The following is a 15,162-nucleotide window of genomic DNA, read 5'->3' as shown; positions in this document are numbered from 1 at the left end:
GCTCCTTAACGGAAACGCGTCTTCTGGACTCACGACGTGGCAGCTTCCTGCGAAGCATGGGTCTCCCTATGGGAGCTTCTGACACCTCCCCGCTGTTCTCGCTGGACGTGTCCCTGATCCCTCCCTCTTCCCTGCTAGTTCCTGCTTTAGCTGCTGCGTCTCTCTCCGCATTCATGAGACCCTCCTCCAGAGACCCCTCTCTCCCCCTGCTGGTCCCTGCTTTCGCTGCTGACTCCCTGCCAGCCTCTGTGAGCCCTTCCACCTCCCTTTCCTCTGATGGCAGTTCCCTGACAGGTACCCAAAGAACAGAAAATATATATATATTTATATACATTACAGTTGTACGTCAGGTTACATACGCTTCAGGTTACAGACTCCGCTAACCCAGAAATAGTACCTCGGGTTAAGAACTTTGCTTCAGGATGAGAACAGAAATCATGCAGCAGCGGCACAGGAGGCCCCATTAGCTAAAGTGGTGCTTCAGGTTAAGAACAGTTTCAGGTTAAGAACGAACCCACAGAACGAATTAAGTACTTAACCCGAGGTACCACTGTACTATAGCTGCCCAAATGATTTATGTCCAGAGATGGAAAGAAGAAACAGTTCCGACAAAGGAGGACTGGAAAATAAAATGGATGGAATATGCAGAAATGGTGAAACTTACTGGAAGAATACGAAAACAAGAAGAGAGATTTTTTGAAACAAAATGGGGAACATTTGTTGATTATTTGAAGATACATTGTAAATCTTGAAATATTAGCAGGATAGACATAAATTTGTGCAGTAAGAAATAATTAAAAGAGAACATAAGGGCAAATCAGTAAACAGGTTTGAACTGGATATGCAGTAATAAAAATATACAAAATAAGTAACCGCAGAAAGGAGGGGAGGGAAGTCAAAAGAAACGCAGATCAATTTTGCTACGAATTTTTGCAAAAATATTTGTAAAAGGCGAAAACAAAAAATAAAATTATATTAAAAAGTAATTAAACTATAGCAGAATTAAAACAATATAAAAACAAATCTATTAACACACAGGTAGTAAAACAACAACAGCCCAGCCCCATTAAAAGCCCTTTCCTTAAAAACCAAAACAAAAAAACCACACCCCTTAATAATCTACTTTCCCCAGGATTTCTGAGGGAAAGTCATGTTCTTTAAATGTGTTGGATGTGCTTTGAATCTATGGTGTGGATCTGGCCTAAGAGGCAACACATGATATGTGGTTTCTCTTGGGTGTGAAATCTGAGAAGTTGTACTTGGGTGAACGTTCTTCCTAGGCGTAATGCGTTTCTATACTTCCTCCCCTTCATGAGTTCTCTGATGCTTACTGAGGTATGATCTCCTTTTAAAGCATTTTCCGCACTCGGAGCATTTGTAGGGCTTCTCCCCGGAATGAGTCACTTGGTGCTTACTGAGGTTTGAGCTCGAACTGAAGCACTTCCCGCACTCGAGGCATTTATACGGTTTCTCCCCCGAGTGAATTCTCCGATGACATGTAAGGTGTGTGCTTCGACTGAAGCTCTTTCCGCACTCCGAGCATTGATACGGCTTCTCCCCTGTGTGGATTCTTTGATGAAACGTGAGATTAATCTTCTGATTGAAGCTCTTTCCGCACTCCAGGCACCTGTAGGGCTTCTCCTCTAGGTGGATTCTCTGATGAGAAGTGAGGTCTTTGTTCAGGTTGAAGCTCTTTCCGCACACCAAGCATTTATAGGGCTCCTCCTCCGAGTGAGTTGCTTGATGGTACATGAGGATTGTGCTAGAGCAGAAGCTCTTTCCACACTCCAAGCATTTATACGGTTTTTCTTCGGAGTGAGTCCTCTGATGCATACTGAGGGTTGTGCTGTTGTTGAAGCTTTTCCCACACTGCAGGCATTCGTAGGGTTTCTCCCCCGTGTGAATCCGGTGATGGTTACTGAGGCCCGTGCTCAAACGGAAGCTCTTTCCGCACTCCGAGCACTTATATGGCTTTTCCCCTGTGTGGATTCTCTGATGGGTAATAAGGTCGGCGTTCTGACTGAAGCTCTTTCCACACTCGGCACATTTATAGGGTTTCTCGGCCGTGTGAATTCTCTGATGTGTGGAGAGGGCTGAGCTCTGACTAAAGCTCTTCCCACACTCCGAGCACGTATACGGTTTCTCCCCTGTGTGAATCCTTTCGTGATAAGTAAGACTAATTTTGACGCTGAAACTCTTTCCACATTCCGAGCATTGGTACGGTTTCTCTGCCATGTGAGTCCTCTGGTGCATAGTTAGGCTTGAGTTGTGACTGAAGCTCTTCCCGCACTCTGCACACTTATACGGTTTCTCCCCTGTGTGAATTCTCTGATGAGCAGTCAGGCTCGTCCTCACCGTGAAGTTCTTCCCACACTCCGCACATTTATAGGGTTTCTCCCCAGTGTGAATTCTCTGATGACGAGTGACATACATTTTCTGACTGAAGCTCTTCCCACACTCCAGGCATCGGTAAGGCTTCTCCCCAGTGTGGAGGCTTTGATGCACGATGAGGGTTGTGCTGCGACTGAAGCTTTTCCCGCACTCCAGGCATTTATAGGGTTTCTTCCCCATGTGGATTATCTGATGCTTCCTAAGGTCTGAGTTCGAACTGAAGCTCTTTCCACACTCCAGGCATGGGTGCACTTTCCCCGCTGTGTGAGTTCTTTGATGCCTGCTGAGGTTTGTGAACCAACTGAAGCTCTTTCCGCACTCCGAGCATTTATAGGGTTCCTCCCCTTTGTGGATTTTGCAGTGAGTTCTGAGTTTAGACCTAGAACTGAAGCTTTTCTGACACACGAGGCATTGACTGGTCTTCTTTCTTTTATCAGTTTTTTCTGGGGTTGCAATTTCAAGGCAGCCACTGCCCTGGGAAGCGAAGGGTTTTTCCCTCCCCTGATTTGCTTTTCTTGCTGGCTGTCTCCTCTTTCCACACCGTTCTTTTTCCAGCGACACCCCCCATAGTTCTTCCGTTTCCTCAGTTGCCCCTTGGTCACCTGTTGCAATGAAGACAAGAAAACAATAAGAGTCCATATTGGAAATGGGAACTTCAAATAATTGAAGGACCTCAGGTAATTGTTAATTGGGATGTGCTACATAATTTCTCTCATAATGTCTGTCCTGCACTTGCAAATAATTCTCTGCCCCTTGATATAAGGCAAGTGCCTTCGCTGTGCTGTTTTCAGGGCCTGCTAAAAGCCTTTTTTACACAGGTAAATCTGACAAGTACCATATTTTTCTGTGTATAACACACCCCTGTGTATAAGACGACCCCCTATTTTGGGGACTCTTAATTAAGAAAATGGGAGGAGATTGCCCAGAGTTGTTAAGCTTTTTTTGGGAGGGTTGCACGCGTCACCAAGAGTTTGGATTTGATATCCCGCTTTATCACTACCCGAAGGAGTCTCAAAGCGGCTAACATTCTCCTTTCCCTTCCTGCCCCACAACAAACACTCTGTGAGGTGAGTGGGGCTGAGAGACTTCAGAGAAGAGAACAGAAAGGGGCCACTAGGGGCGCATCGGAAGATGGCTGACAATAACATCTCTCCGACCCACACGAGGTAATTAAGAGGCTGTGATGGGAGTAAACAGCCTCCCGCCCCCCCTAGTGGGTGGGTGACTGCCCTTGCCTGCTGTGCCCTATACCGCCCCTGAATTTGAGGGGGTGGGGGCACTAGGCAGAAAGCCCTTGTGCGGACTTCAGCGCTCCTGGACGCTGTCTGATTCGCGCCTCTAGCTGCAGCAACTTCAAAAGAAACAATTAGGAGGAAGCTAATGCACATATTTCAAGGAAGAAGGGGGAGTAAAGACTGCTTACCGAAGAGGTCTCTGAGAAACAAGACGGGTCGGAGGAACAGGAATAAATCATGAAATCATGAGAAGACACACCAAGGCTCAGTATGTTCGGCAACGGGACTGGATGGGGGGGGGGACTTTCCTGTCTTTTCTCTATGTGATTAACCGAGAATCCCCCCCCCACAAGTCAGAAATGCCTTTAAATGACTTAAGCTGAGGATTTAAGACTGTGTGGAGATAATTTTCTAACCAAAGCATGTTTTAAGGAGACTGTGGAAAGTATAAGAGCTTTGGAATGACGCAGCAAAAAATAGTGTCGCCATTTTGGCAAGCTCTGTCGAAAGACTTATATCTGGGTGGAGGGATACATCTGTTTTCATATTGTGGGTGAGCCTCCTCAGAGGGACTAAAGAAGGCGATAGATGCGAGACCGATGATGGAAAGAGTGATTTTATTTATGAAAGTGAAGATATATGGAAACCATCTCGATATGATGATGGGACGAATGGAAAATTCACACAGGATTAAAACTGGTGTTTACCTGCTTAAGGAGATTATCAGAAGAGATCATAAAGAAAAAAAGAAAAATATACGAACAAGATGAGATGTGAGAACATCAAGATAGGACTGGATAGAATTATGAACATTATTTGGACAGATTTATGGATATTAACGCAGCAGCAAGAAGATGATTGGAATCCCCTTCGGAACTTGAAATATGGGTCCCCTCAACAAAAATTTAAAATTCGGCTTTGTAATTCGGAATTTATGTGATGTGATGTGATTTGATTGGTCGGTTAATAAATTTTTTTTAATTTTTATTTTAAAAAGAGAGACTTCAGAGAAGTGTGACTAGCCCAAGGTCACCCAGCAGCTGCATGTGGAGGAGCGGAGACACAAACCCAGTTCCCCAGATTACGAGACTACCGCTCTTAACCACTACACCACACTGGCTCTCGCCGACAGCAGCCACCAATCGCCCGCCCAATTGCCTCAGCGGCAGCCAGTCAACACCAGGCCTTGCCAGAGCCACCAATCACCCACAAAATTGATGCAGAAGCAGCCAATCGACAGCAGCCACCAATCACCCACCCAATCGCCGCTGACAATCTCCTGCTCGCGGCTGCAACCAATCGCCCCCCTACACTATCTGTGTATAAGATGACCCCCAATTTTTAACATTTTTTTTATCGTCTTATACACGGAAAACTGGTATACTACTCTGTTATTTTATTTTGGAATGTGTCTTTTTAAGACTTGCTGATTTTCTTTTAAAAACCGTTTCCACTCATTTGTTTTTAAGCTTCTGGTTTTATCGGTAATTTTAATGTCTCTTTTATATTATAAGCTTATTGATTGATTGATTGATTGATTGACTGCATTTATATACCGCCCTATACCCAGGGGTATCAGGGTGGTTCACATAATAAAATCAAGATATAAAACCACAAAATATCTAATCAAAATAAAATCAACAACCCAATAGCCCCCCCTCTAAACTGCTCAGGGGTTCTGATGACTGAAAGGCACATCAATTCTGTTAATAAATATATAGAAATAATATGCATTTGTGGAACATTGATTTACAATTAATGATGTCTGTTGGCTGACAAAGTGAAGAGTAACTCTACTTGACATTCGGGGAATCTGTTAAAATTAAATGCAAGTCTATGCAGGAATTGAAATATGTAGTTGATGAGAAATGAAGGGGGGGAATTAATGCTAAAATATTTTTAAGCATTGAAATGGAATTAGTAATGTATGTTACATTGAGCAGCAAGTAAGGGAGGGAAGAGAAACATCATGGAAGCGGGGTGGGAAGTCAATTTTTAAATTTGTATTATACTTGAATTAATTTTATTAAAACAATAAGGACCGAAAACAATGATTTAGTTATTTGCTTGTTGTTCCAGCTCTCAGCTATTAAATGTGTCCTGCAACTGAGTATTAAAAATGGCTATTTTGATGACGCCAAGCCTTTAATATTTTGCACCAATGTATAACCATGCATAGGGAAGCGGGTGGCGCTGTGGGTTAAACCACAGAGCCTAGGACTTGCTGATCAGAAGGTCGGCGGTTTGAATCCCCACGACGGGGTGAGCTCTCGTTGCTCGGTCCCTGCTCCTGCCAACCTAGCAGTTCAAAAGCACGTCAAAGTGCAAGTGGATAAATAGGTACCGCTCCGGCGGGAAGGTAAACTGGTTCGCCAGAAGCGGCTTAGTCATGCTGGCCATATGACCCAGAAACTGTACGCTGGCTCCCTCAGACAATAAAGCGAGATGAGCGCCGCAACCCCAGAGTCGGTCACGACTGGACCAAATGGTCAGGGGTCCCTTTACCTTTACCTATAACCATGCATAAACCTCTAGTGCAGGCGTAGGCAAACTCCGGTCCTCCAGATGTTTGGGACCACAATTCCCATCATCCCTAGCTAACAGGACCAGTGGTCAGGGATGATGGGAATTGTAGTCCCAAACATCTGGAGGGCCGGAGTTTGCCTATGCCTGCCCTAGTGGGTTTTGTTTTTTTATTAAATTGAAAGGTGGGAGATAAATGCTCTTAATCAACGAAGAGAGATCAAATTCCACTAGAAAAAGAGAATGGGATTTGGGACACGAAAGCATAGGAGCTGTTCAACAAGTAGGTTTCTTAACTGTTCTTTTAGACAGACACCCTTACCGAGCGAGTCCAGGATCCTGCCCTTTTCCTCCTTGACTTCTCCATGCAGAGCCGCCCGGTCAGGATCCAGGGGCGCCCAGGCCTCCTCCTCTTCCTCCTTTTTGAAATGCAGAGCCATCTCTTCAGTGGGTCACTGGATCCTGAAAGGCAAGATTTCGCTTTCACGCAAAACGCAAAGACCACCGATGGCAGAATCAGGAGACAGAGCTGAAGCAAAGCTGGTACTTCTGGTCAGCAGCTGGAAATGAACCACTTGCACAATCCTTTGGGTTCATTGCCAAGGCTCAGACTTTTATAATCTGGCTGTCACAGCCCCACTAACGATTTTAGCTGTTTACAATGGTTTATAAAATAAGATTAGGATGCGGATGGCACTGTGGGTTAAACCACAGAGCCTAGGACTTGCTGATCAGAAGGTTGGTGGTTCAAATCCCCACGACGGGGTGAGCTCCCGTTGCTCCTGCCAACCTAGCAGTTTGAAAGCACAAAGTGCAAGTAGATAAATAGGTACCACTTTGGCGGGAAGGTAAATGGCGTTTCCGTGCGCTGCTCTGGTTCGCCAGAAGCGGCTTTGTCATGCTGGCTACATGACCTGGAAGCTGTACGCTGGCTCCCTTGGCCAATAAAGCGAGATGAGCGCCGCAACCCCAGAGTTATCCGCGACTGGACCTAACGGTCAGGGGTCCCTTTACCTTTGCCTATAAAATAAGATTATAAATGTTTCCCCATTCCTTATTGCAATTTTGGTCTTCCTGGTTTCTGATTCTTCCGGTCATTTTTGCCATTTTGACATAGTCCATCAACTTAGACCTGCCATTCTTCTCTGGTAGGGACTTTCTCTTCTAAAATCCACATTTCCAGTACATCCCTCATACAAAATACCGAGAGCCTGGAAGCGGGACCTAGTTTAGCCAAGTCTCACCCCCAAACCACCTCAAACGTGGTTGAAATTAAGGTTTTCGCTCGGCTGCAGTCAGGCTGCACAACCGATTCTTTAATTTGCAGGTGGGTGCACAAAACCTCACTTCCCTCCTTTATTTTAGAAATATTATTTAATATAAATTTAAAGGAGGGAAGAGCCATTTCTGCTGCTGCACCTGAAGTTCAATATGCAGCCCCTGCACATGAAGGCTTTAATAATAATAATAATAATAATAATAATAATAATAATATTTATACCCCACCCATCTGACTGGATTTCCCCAGCCACTCTGGGTGGCTCCCAACAAAATATTAATATTAATATTAATATTAATATCAATATTAATATTAATACCTAATGGTCAGGGGTCCCTTTACCTTTTTACTGCTCGGACACTGTGTTCTGCCTGGACACTGAGGTCCGGTGCCGAGGGCCTTCTGGCGGTTCCCTCGCTGCGAGAAGCCAAGTTACAGGGAACCAGGCAGAGGGCCTTCTCGGTGGTGGCACCCACCCTGTGGAACACCCTCCCACCAGATGTCAAAGAGAACAACAACTACCAGACTTTTGAAGACATCTGAAGGCAGCCCTGTTTAGGGAAGCTTTTAATGTTTAATAGGTTATTGCATTTTACTGTTTTGTTGGAAGCCGGCCAGAGTGGCTGGGGAAACCCAGCCAGATGGGTGGGGCATAAATGATAATAAATAATAATAATAATAATAATAATAATAATAATAATAATAATTACTACTACTACTAAAGTTTTATTCTGTGCACGTATGAACTGTTTTGGTGAGGGAGACCATGAGATGCACCTCCAACAGAAGTGACCAACCTTTGCAATGCTTTGGACCTCAGAATCTACCAGCCAGCGTTGTTCTGTTTCCAGGTTCTTCTTCAGTTTTTCTCCCTCCTTCCCTCTCTCTGACTGATGTACCTTTCCATACTTTCACCTGAAAGATTTAACCAGGCCGCTGAGTGCTTCACCAACTCCCGTTTTTTAGGAAAACTGATGAAACAGGCGCAATCAAAGAAAAGCCACCCATCTTAATCCCGTGGCCGTGGGTTCGAATCCCGAATTGGGATTGGATTGCTGCATTGCAGGGGGTTGGACTAGATGACCGGCGGGATCCCTTCCAACTCTACGGCATAGCTGTCAACTTTCCCCTTTTCTTGCAAGGAATCCTATTCGGAATAAGGGAAAAAAGGGAAACGTAGGATTCTATGGGAGGGAAACAGCGCCAAACCGGGATGGAGTGATGGACTCCAACTCCCATCATTCCTCATTGCCAGCCGTGCTGACAGGGGCTGATGGGAGTTGGAGTCCTGTCGCAGGATCACCCCCCCCCCTGGTGCAAAAGGAGCCTAAGATCCCATTGGGGGGCAAGTAGGGGGTGGGAGGGCCAGCAGCAACCCCGCATCTCCCTGTCCTGCCTTGCAGTGCCCCCCCCGCACCCTCCTCCCTCCCTGCCACCCCAGGGCTCCCCTTCAGCCCCCCATCTCCCCATGCACAGAGCTATGAGGGGGGACACAGACGACTGACCAGATCCTGGGGGGTCTCCGATGCAGCGCTTGAGAGAGGCTGGGCTGGAGCTGGAGGAGGGAGCTGTTCGCACAGGCTTGCATTTGCTCCGGAGGACCCTCGCCCCACTCTCCTCCTCCTTTTGCACCCCCACCCCCCCATTCACATCCTCTCTAGGAATCGGAGTCAGTTCACTTTAACCCTTAGAAGGCAAGGATCGCTTCCCTCGCTCTGCGCCTCTCTGAGCCAAGGAGGGAAAATCAGTTCTAATTGCGCAGCTCTGGTCTGATTGATTGATTGATTGATTGATTGATTGATTGAAATATACTCAGAGTCGCAAAGTGATTTCATGCTCTTTATTCAGCTCATAGTGGTGAGGAGGAATGAATGAAAGTCCCCTCACAGTATCTGCTTTATATACATTATGTACACAATGGGCTGCACATGATTGGCTAATTCCGGAATTCTACTGTAAGCCAATCAGGTTGTGGATTCACTTCTATCTGGAGCAGGATTGGGTGGTTCCTGCCAACCAATCATACTGCTGCATTGTTCTAGGACCAATCAGACTGCTGCATTCTGAATCCTGTTGTTCTAGGACTAATCAGACTGCTGCAATTTGGATCCTATTGTTCTCAGTACATAACATTGATGCTTATTCAAAGATGTACCAAAAAAGGGAAAACGAGCGAGGTCCCAACTAAATAAGAGTGGCAACTTAAGCAGATAGAATATGTGCAGCTTGCAGACTTAACATATAGAATAAGATAGGTAGCCGTGTTGGTCTGCCATAGTCAAAATAAAAAAATTCCTTCCAGTAGCACCTTAAAGACCAACTAAGTTAGTTCTTGGTATGAGCTTTCGTGTGCATGCACACTTCTTCAGATACTATCTACTACTTCACACTATCTGAAGAAGTGTGCATGCACACAAAAGCTCATACCAAGAACTAACTTAGTTGGTCTTTAAGGTGCTACTGGAAGGAATTTTTTTATATAGAATAAGAGAACAAGAAGAACATACGCTTAGAGAAGATTGGAAAACGTTTATTGAATATATGGGAAATAACTGCGTACAGCTGAAAACGCTGGCAGGGCTAAGATAAATTCAACGGTGTAAATAAGTATTGATGGATGCAATAATGGAATACTGAATGGTATAGTTTCTGAGAAAGATGCAGGGATTTATGATATGTAAAATGAACCATGGAAAGAGAAAAAAGGGAAGTCCTGATATCTTAAGGATGTAATAATATTTTAAATTGTAAAACAGAAAATTTAATAAAAATTATGTACAAAGATGTACAAAAAATGCATACCTATTTTAAAGCACCTTATATACTGAAATGAAACAGCGGCCTGGTCTAAAAGAGAACAAAGGTCTAAAAGTCAGAAGGAAGACATGGAAAGGAGAACACTAAGAAAAAGAGAAAGCGAGAGAAAAAGAAAAGAAAGGAAAAACAAAACAAATAAATACAAGGACTTCCAGTTCTCTGTCCTGCAGCTACATGTGGTATTCATGCCTTAAGATCCAACCATTCTGTCATCTATAAACCAGTATTTTTTCAACCTTCGAATCCTGATATTACAAGATCGTTTTCTCTTTCATGCCAAAAGCCCATAAGAAATTCCCTATTCCTTATTTGCGCAGTAATGATTTTTCTCCAATTAAATGTGTTAACGTCGGCATCTCAGCCAAATCCACTAGTTTTATTGGCCATTTTTCTGTAGCGTATAGGGCTATAGACTTTCCACCTTCGTTCCTGTAGCAACCTTGCCGCCGTAATAATACAGGATTATTATACGCACAGCTCTGGCCTATAATGCGTCATCTCCCGCACATACATACAGCAGCTTGGCCTCGTAAAAGTTAAAATGATTAGATTTCTAGATTCCTAGAAAGATTGACATAGGGATGGGGGTGTGGATCGCTCCCCCCTCCCCATCAGATGCAAGTCTGCAAGCCCCTTTCTTGCTCTGTTTTGCCTTCTCCCTTGCAGGGGGAACAGGACCAGAGCCGTCTTTCCCGTAGGGCTTAGTGGTGCATCGCACCAGGCCGCTGGCCTCTCAGGGGTGTCCCAGTGAGTGGGGGAGCTGAACGGCTTCGCCGGTGGCCTCCCCTTTCCCTGCATGCCCGCCAGCTGCGCCCCGCCAGCCATATGGCTGGCAGGCATGCAGCTTGCCTCCCAAGCCTCTGCGGGGATTGCTCTCCTGCAGCGGCTTGGGGGAGAGTTGCGCCACCCCACCCCCCCAATGGCTGGCAGTGCGCAGTGTTAAGTTGTGGGTGAACATATCAGACGACACAGCGATTCTTCAAACAGCTCTTCTTTATTCAGATGCCAGAACAGAACTGAACTGAGGAGCTCAGTCAGCCTGCTTATATAGAGCTCCAGAACAACGTAACTGTTGCAACTTTCTAAAATTATCCAATCACTGAACGTCACTTTCGATCCTTCATTTGCATCACTATCTACAGTATCCCCCTGCTGGCCAAAGGGTGAGAACTTCAGTACATAACACGCAGCTTCACTCACAACTATCCATGGTAATTTGGGGGCACTGGGTGGATATTTGCACCTCAGCGCCGCATCTGCTAAAGACAGCCCTGAATTAGGACCCAGCCCTCCCCCCATCGCTGCCTCAGAGGTCCCTCCTGGGATCTGGGGAGGGCCCCCCAACCTCCCTCCTTCTACATTTGGGTGAAAAGGGGTCCCAGGGCTGCAGGGAGAAGGGGGAGGGGGAAGAACCTGCCCTCCAATCTTTTCCAACCCCTTAGGGATCTCATGCCTGCTTCCCCACTGATTTTGCGGCTGGTTTTAGGCCTCTGCACAGATGTCTTTAATTTTCTGGTATCAACTGTTCTGCTATCCTGAGGTGAATATTATCATCATTATCATTATCATTATCATTATCATTATCATTATCATTATCATCACCATCATTATCATCATCATTATCATCATCATTATTGATACCCTGCGCATCTGGCTGGGTTTCCCCAGCACCTCTGGGCGGCTCCCAACAGAATATTAAAAACACAATAAAACATCAAACATTAAGAACTTCCCTAAGCAGGGCTGCCTTCAGATGTCTTCTAAAAGTCAAGATAGTTGTTTATTTCATTGACATCTGATGGGAGGGCGTTCCACAGGGTGGGTGTCACTACCAAGAAGGCCCTCTCTGGCTCCCTGTAACCTCACTTCTCACAGGGAGGGAACCGCCAGAAGGCCCTCAGAGCTGGACCTCCGTGTCTGGGCTGAAGGATGGGGGTGGAGACACTCCTTCAGGTACACAGGATCAAGGTCGTTTGGGGTATTAAAGGTCAGCACCAACACCTTGGATTGTGCTTGGAAACGCACTGGGAGCCAGTGTAGGTCTTTCAGGACTGCTGTCATATGGTCTCGGCAGCCGCTCCCACTCACCAGTTTAGCTGCCGCATTCTGGATTAATTGTAGTTTCCTGGTCACCTTCAAAGGTATCCCCATGTAGAGCACATTGCAGTAGTCCAAGCATGCACCACTCTGGCAAGACAGTCCGCAGGCAGGTAGGGTCTCAGCCTGCGTACCAGATGGAGCCGGTAGGCAGTTGCCCTGGACACAGAACTGACCTGTGCCTCCATGGACAGCTGTGAGTCCAAAATGACTCCCAGGCTGCACACCTGGTCCTTCAGGGGCAAAGTTACCCCATTCAGAACTAGAAACTCCTCCAGACCAGACCACCTCCTGTCCCCCAAAAACAGTACTTCTGTCTTGTCAGGATTCAACCTCAATCTGTTAGCCGCCCTCCATCCTCTAATCACTGTATAGGACAAACTTCTAGAGCAGGGGATTGGAAACTCAGTTCCAGGGGCTTTATATGGTTTTCCAGCCCTGCTTCTCGCCTGCTCCTGCATTTCTTTCTGACACAGACTCTCCCTGCTCACTACGCCCTGTTACCTCTTCAGCTTCCCAGTCTCCTCCTTCCCCCTGTCTTCTCCCTCTGTTCGCTCATTGTCTCACTACGATTCCCTGGGCATAGACCCTTCTTCTCTTTTGGGAGAACAACTCCCCAACCACTGCATGACACCTGCCTTCTGCCCTACCAACCCCAATGGGTACTGATCACCGAGGTAGAAATTATGCAAAACCCACTCTCAGGAAGGTCAGCTTCACGTATGCAAAGCTACAGTCTGACGCCAAACTAGTAGGGACCAGTTTTACGGCAAGGCTGTATATTGTCTCCCTGCCTATTTAACTTATATGCAGAATTCATCATGCGAAAGGCTGGGCTGGATGAATCCCTAGCCGGAATTAAGATTGCCAGAAGAAATATCAACAAGCTCAGAAATGCAGATGACACAACCTTGATGGCAGAAAGTGAGGAGGAATTAAAGAACCTTTTAATGAGGGTGAAAGAGGAGAGCGCAAAATATGGTCTGAAGCTCAACATCAAAAAAACAAAGATCATGGCCACTGGTCCCATCACCTCCTGGCAAATAGAAGGGGAAGAAATGGAGGCAGTGAGAGATTTTACTTTCTTGGGTTCCATGATCACTGCAGATGGTGACAGCAGTCACGAAATTAAAAGACGCCTGCTCCTTGGGAGAAAAGCAATGACAAACCGAGACAGCGTCTTAAAATGCAGAGACATCACCTTGCCAACAAAGGTCCGTATAGTTAAAGCTATGGTTTTCCCAGTAGTGATTTATGGAAGTGAGAGCTGGACCATCAAGAAGGCTGATCTCTGAAGAATGGATGCTTTTGAATTCTGGTGCTGGAGGAGACTCTTGAGAGTCCCATGGACTACAAGAAGATCAAACCTCTCCATTCTGAAGGAAATCAGCCCTGAGTGCTCACTGGAAGGACAGATCCTGAAGCTGAGGCTCCAAGACTTTGGCCACCTCATGAGAAGAGAAGACTCCCTGGAAAAGACCTTGATGTTGGGAAAGATGGAGGGCACAAGGAGAAGGGGACGACAGAGAATGAGATGGTTGGATGGTGTTCTTGAAGCTACTAGCATGAGTTTGACCAAACTGCGGGAGGCAGTGGAAGACAGGAGTGCCTGGCGTGCTCTAGTCCATGGGGTCACGAAGAGTCGACTAAACAACTTAACAACAACAAAAGCTGCATGCTAGAGCGAAAAACAACTATCAGATAAGATGCAAAGGAGGCCTCTGCACACAGCAAAAAACTTGAATTGAATATGTGTTTTTGAGGACTGTGGTTGGAGGAAGAGGTGGCAGAAGGTGGTCAGCTAGTGGAAGGAATGAAAATGTCACTTTTTCATAAAACCACAAAACGTCAAAAGGCCTCAAACAGTTGCAGCATCTGAGCAGAAGGTTGCAACAGCGAAGAAACAGCAGACTCGCCTAGAGGTTTATTTTGAAGAGAGCACAGGAACATGCCTTCTGGTGGTTCCCTCACTGCAAGAAGCCATGTTACAGGGAACCAGGCAGAGGGTCTTCTCAGTAGTGGTGCCTGCCCTGTGGAACACCCTCCCACCAGATGTCAAAGAAATAAACAACTATCTTGACTTTTAGAAGACATCTGAAGGCAGCCCTGTTTATGGAAGTTTCTAATGTTTGATGTTTTATTGTAGTTTTTTATACATATAAAAATTCTGTTGGAAGCCACCCAGAGTGGCTGGGGAGGGCCAGCCAGATGGGCGGGGTATAAGTAATAAATTATTATTGTTATTATTATTATTGTTATTATTATTATTATTATTAAGAATCATAGTTTTTCAGAGTTGGGTCATCTAGCCCAACCCAACAGATGAAACTGTTTCTTCCTCCTTTTTTAAAGGTTTGCATTTTTTGGATGGCTTTGTTTGTTGTATCATTTCTAAATTATAATAATAATAATAATAATAATAATAATAATAATAATAATAATAATAATAATAATAATTGCCACCCATCTGACTAGGTTGCCGCAGCCACTTTTGGCAGCTCACAACAAAAAATAAAAGCACAATACAACATTCTTGTGTTTGTCTGTTTTATTGATCTGTTGCGCCCCCCACCCCACATCCTGGCTGTTTGCTGTAATAAACATTGGTTGGTTGGTTGGTTGGTATTGCGTAGGCTAGCACTTCATTGCTGGGAAGTGACCTATGTATGGAGAGAGAGGTATGATACGCCTCTCCCTGGCCTCCCAGGGGTTAAAACCAAGTGAATCTGAATCCTAGACAGGACTGGGATTTGAGGCGGGAGAACCGGAAGTGGCGGAGGCGGAGTCCTTCCGCAGTTGTTCTCCAGCCTAGGTCGAGCC

The 15,162-nt window shown here is 45.6% G+C and overlaps 1 protein-coding gene and 1 long non-coding RNA gene across 2 annotated transcripts; one reads left to right on the top strand and one right to left on the bottom strand.

Annotated features, from left to right (window-relative positions):
• Positions 1 to 328: 328 nt before the first annotated feature.
• Positions 329 to 9,036, bottom strand: LOC309524802 (uncharacterized protein). Its single transcript, XM_082209863.1, has 3 exons — positions 8,934 to 9,036; positions 6,472 to 6,611; positions 329 to 2,993 (listed from the first exon to the last, which is right to left on the bottom strand). Exons 2-3 carry the CDS (start codon positions 6,587 to 6,589, stop codon positions 1,294 to 1,296), a joined length of 1,818 nt encoding a protein of 605 aa, XP_082065989.1. The 5' UTR covers positions 6,590 to 6,611; positions 8,934 to 9,036; the 3' UTR covers positions 329 to 1,293.
• LOC309525513 lies at positions 3,041 to 4,979 on the top strand. The gene is made up of 3 exons (XR_014216368.1): positions 3,041 to 3,557; positions 3,734 to 3,894; positions 4,624 to 4,979. It is a non-coding gene; the product is annotated as an uncharacterized lncRNA (long non-coding RNA).
• Positions 9,037 to 15,162: the final 6,126 nt, after the last annotated feature.

The sequence above is a fragment of the Podarcis vaucheri genome (genome assembly GCF_965113315.1).
Source record: "Podarcis vaucheri genome assembly, chromosome: 2".
Classification (NCBI taxonomy): domain Eukaryota; kingdom Metazoa; phylum Chordata; class Lepidosauria; order Squamata; family Lacertidae; genus Podarcis; species Podarcis vaucheri.
This window is presented reverse-complemented; position numbering and strand designations above follow the sequence as displayed.

Excerpts from the sequence above, each read along its gene's own strand:
- LOC309524802 (XM_082209863.1), bottom strand. The coding sequence starts at position 6,589 with ATGGCTCTGCATTTCAAAAAGGAGGAAGAGGAGGAGGCCTGGGCGCCC. Across the intron at positions 2,994-6,471 it reads CAGGATCCTGGACTCGCTCG|GTGACCAAGGGGCAACTGAG; the intron begins GTAAGGGTGTCT and ends TCATTGCAACAG.